Here is a 3,395-nt window from a genome sequence, read left to right as displayed (position 1 = left end):
GGCCAACGGGCTGCTGCCAGACGACAAACTGACCCTGTTCTGTGAGGTGAGCCCTGCTCCAGCCCCAGACAGCCCCCCTGGGCTGGCCCTTCCCTGTCCCCCTGCTCTGGGTGTGCCTCTCCCCCTGCTCCAGCCTCAGACAGCCCCCCTGGGCTGGCCCTTCCCTCTCCCTCTGCTCTGGGTGTGCCTCTCCCCCTGCTCCAGCCCCAGACAGCCCCCCTGGGCTGGCCCTTCCCTCTCCCTCTGCTCTGGGTGTGCCTCTCCCCCTGCCTCATCCATCCCTCTCATCCCTCTCCCCCTGCCTCATCCATCCCTCTCTGCCTGCCTCCTGCTGGGCTTTTCCCTGCAATGCTGATGGGAACTGGGCAGGTTTGGGGATCATTTCCTGCTGTTTTGGTGTTCCCATCCCTCTGGTTGTGCTCTTCGCTTTGGGGCTCGCTGGGGATGATCACAGCCCAGATCTGCTCTGGGAAGTGCCCTGCTCCATAAAGGAGAGCTTCTCTTTATTTCCAGCAAAGAGGAAAATGTGAGAAAGGGGATTTTACAGCAATCACCATCCTCTGCTCACTGTGTTTGTGTTTTCCTACAACATCATTATTATTATTTCACTTGTGCTATTCCAGGCCAAGATGCAGCCAGTTATTTCCAAACCCAGAGATTTAAGTTGAAAAACCTTAATGAGCAAATAGAAACTCTAATTTAGTGTCTTCAGAGCTTCTCCTGCCTCACTCCCATTGTCTTTTTAACTGCAAACCCCCTCCTGGAGCTGATTTTTTTTTGCCAGAAGAGAGCAGAACAAGTTGTTCTCTCCTTGCATCTCCTGCACTGTTTTTTTTTTTATTTTTTCTGGGAGTCTTTTTCTTTTGCTGTGTTTTCTTCCAGGAATAAAAGAAGTGCTTCAAAGTGCTTTGACAGCTGGGATGTTTGGGGGGTTTTTGGTTTGTTTTTGGGGTGGGTTTTTTTTCAGGTTTTGGCCATCATAATCATGCTTGTGTTTAAATGAACAAACATCTCAAGGATGTTTAAGCACAGCAGAAATTCCTGGGGATGGAGGGAGAACAGAAAATGGGAGGAGGAAGGAGAATCTGGCATGGCAGGAGGAAATCCTTGTCCACTTTGGCATCCAAGGCTGGGATCTTCTTCCTTTCCTTTTTCCTTTTCCCCTTCTCTCGCTTCCTGCTTCCCTTCTCCTTTCCCTGTGGAGCTGTCCTTGCTGTCCCACGGCCACCAGCTGGGATTTCCCTTGGGCTGGACAGCAAAAAAAACCCAGGGAATGGCCTCACCTCAGTCCCCTCCATCACTCCTGGCTGCAGCAGGGCACAATTAATCACTGAGCTTTGCTAATTGGCCTCAGCTGTAATTTACCCGTGTTGAAGCGCCAGGCTCCTCAGGAGCCCCTTGTGCAGGAGATTGCTGGGCTGTGGAGCAGGGATTGGGAATGTGGCTCCCCCAGCCCCCCTGGATGTGGGACTGGGGTTTGTTTGGCTCGGCCTGGAGCAGGTTTTGGTTTGTTTTGGTGTTGAACTCTGCTGGGAGGAGAGGCAGGAGGCACTGAGGGGTCACAGCCCGCTCCCGTGGGGTCTGCGCCGGCTCTGTGTGTCCCTCCTTTCCCCTGGTGGCCGCTGCATTATTGATTGGGGAGGTTTCACTGGAGAAACTGGGTCAGGTGTGGTGTCTGGAAAAAGCCAGCAAAGAGCCAAAACCCAGTTCCACTTGCCCCAGACACCTCGTGATGGCTGTGGGCGCGCGCGGGGCCGAGCTGTGCGGGCGGGCTCCGGGCTCGGGGACGGTGCTGGGGGGTCCCTGCGGGGTGTGAGTGTGGCTGTCCCCAGGTGAGCGTGGTGCAGGACTCGGTGAACATCTCGGGGCAGAACACCATGAACATGGTGAAGGTGCCCGAGTGCCGCCTGGCCGACGAGCTGGGCGGGCTCTGGGAGAACTCGCGCTTCACCGACTGCTGCCTCTGCGTGGCCGGCCAGGAGTTCAAGGGCCACAAAGCCATCCTGGCAGGTGGGTGGGGGAGTGGGTGGGGTGGAGGGGATGGTTTTGGGGTGGAGGGGATGGTTTTGGGATGGATGGAGTGGTTTGGGATGTGGGAAATGGTTTGGGGTATAAGGGAAGGTTTGGGATCTGGGAAATGGTTTGGGATGGAGGGGATGGTTTGGGATGGAGGGGATGGTTTGGGATGTGGGAAATGGTCTGGGGTGGAGGGGATGGTTTGGGGTATAAGGGATGGTTTGGGATGTGGAAAGTGGTTTGGGATGGTTTGGGATGGAGGGAATGTTTTGGGGTAGAAGGAATGGTTTGGGATGTGGGAAATGTTTTGGGATGGAGGGGATGGTTTGGGATGGAGGGGATGGTTTGGGATGTGGGAAATGGTTTGGGATGGAGGGAATGGTTTGGGATGTGGGAAATGGTTTGGGATAGAGGGGATGGTTTGGGATGTGGGAAATGTTTTGGGATGGAGGGGATGGTTTGGGATGTGGGAAATGGTTTGGGATGGAGGGAGCTCAGAGCTCATCCATGGCAGGGACACCTTGCACAGTCCCAGGCTGCTCTAAGCCCTGCCCAGCCCACTTTCACTTGCACAGCTGCTCTGGGAATCCCATCCCAGCCCTCTCCACCCTCCCAGGGAGCAATTCCTTCCCAATATCCCGTCCATCCCTGCCCTGTGGCACTGGGAGCCATTCCCTGCGTCCTGTCCCTCCATCCCTTGTCCCCAGTACCAAGTGCAGCTCCTGGCCATGGACCAGCCCATCCAGAATGTTCCAGAAATGCCCTTTAATCATTTTAATTTAATCCATTCATGGAATCCTGGAGAGGTTGGGTAGGAAGGGGTTGAATCCCACCCAGGGACAGCTCTCCCTGTCCCAGGCCGCTCCCAGCCCTGTCCAGCCCTGCCTGGGGCACTGCCAGGGCCAGCCAGGGTTTCTGTGGGAGCTCCATTCCCGGGGCAGAGGTGTTGGGAGGCGCTGGCAGCAGCAGCCAGCCCTTCCCGAGGATCAGCCTTGCCAAGGATCCGTGTGTCTGTCTGTCTGTCTGTGTCTGTCTGTGTGTCTGTCTGTCCGTCCCCGCAGCGCGCTCCCCGGTCTTCAGCGCCATGTTCGAGCACGAGATGGAGGAGAGCAAAAAGGTGAGAGGGAGGGGGCTCCTCGGGAATTCCCGCTGGGAATGGTCCTGCCCAGCCCATCCCCTGCAGAGAGGGGCCAGCTCTCTGCTCCTGAGGGCAGCAGGGTAACGGGGACCGGGCTCAGTGTCCCTTTGTTCCCTCGGGAAGGGAGAAGGGGAGACCGTGGGATACAGCTGGGACTTGTTCTTATCCATCCACGTATTTCCTTTTCCCCCCTCCTCTTTTCCCCCCTCCTCTTTTCCCCCCTCCTCTTTTCCCCCCTCCT

General features: G+C 56.5%; 1 protein-coding gene across 1 annotated transcript in view; it reads left to right on the top strand.

Moving 5' to 3' along the window:
* SPOP (speckle type BTB/POZ protein) overlaps positions 1-3,395 on the top strand; it is a gene marked incomplete at its 5' end in the record, with an annotated part of 12,342 nt that overhangs the window by 2,238 nt on the left and 6,709 nt on the right. Inside the window, 3 exons of the mRNA XM_033511494.1 lie at positions 1-46; positions 1,833-2,010; positions 3,078-3,234. Of these exons, the coding sequence (XP_033367385.1) occupies positions 1-46; positions 1,833-2,010; positions 3,078-3,234 (381 nt within the window). The remainder of the gene's footprint in view (positions 47-1,832; positions 2,011-3,077; positions 3,235-3,395) is intronic.

Source organism: Parus major, unplaced genomic scaffold (assembly GCF_001522545.3).
Source record: "Parus major isolate Abel unplaced genomic scaffold, Parus_major1.1 Scaffold273, whole genome shotgun sequence".
NCBI classification, from domain to species: domain Eukaryota; kingdom Metazoa; phylum Chordata; class Aves; order Passeriformes; family Paridae; genus Parus; species Parus major.
Note: the sequence above shows the minus strand (reverse complement) of the source record. Positions and strands in the feature narration are given on the sequence as shown.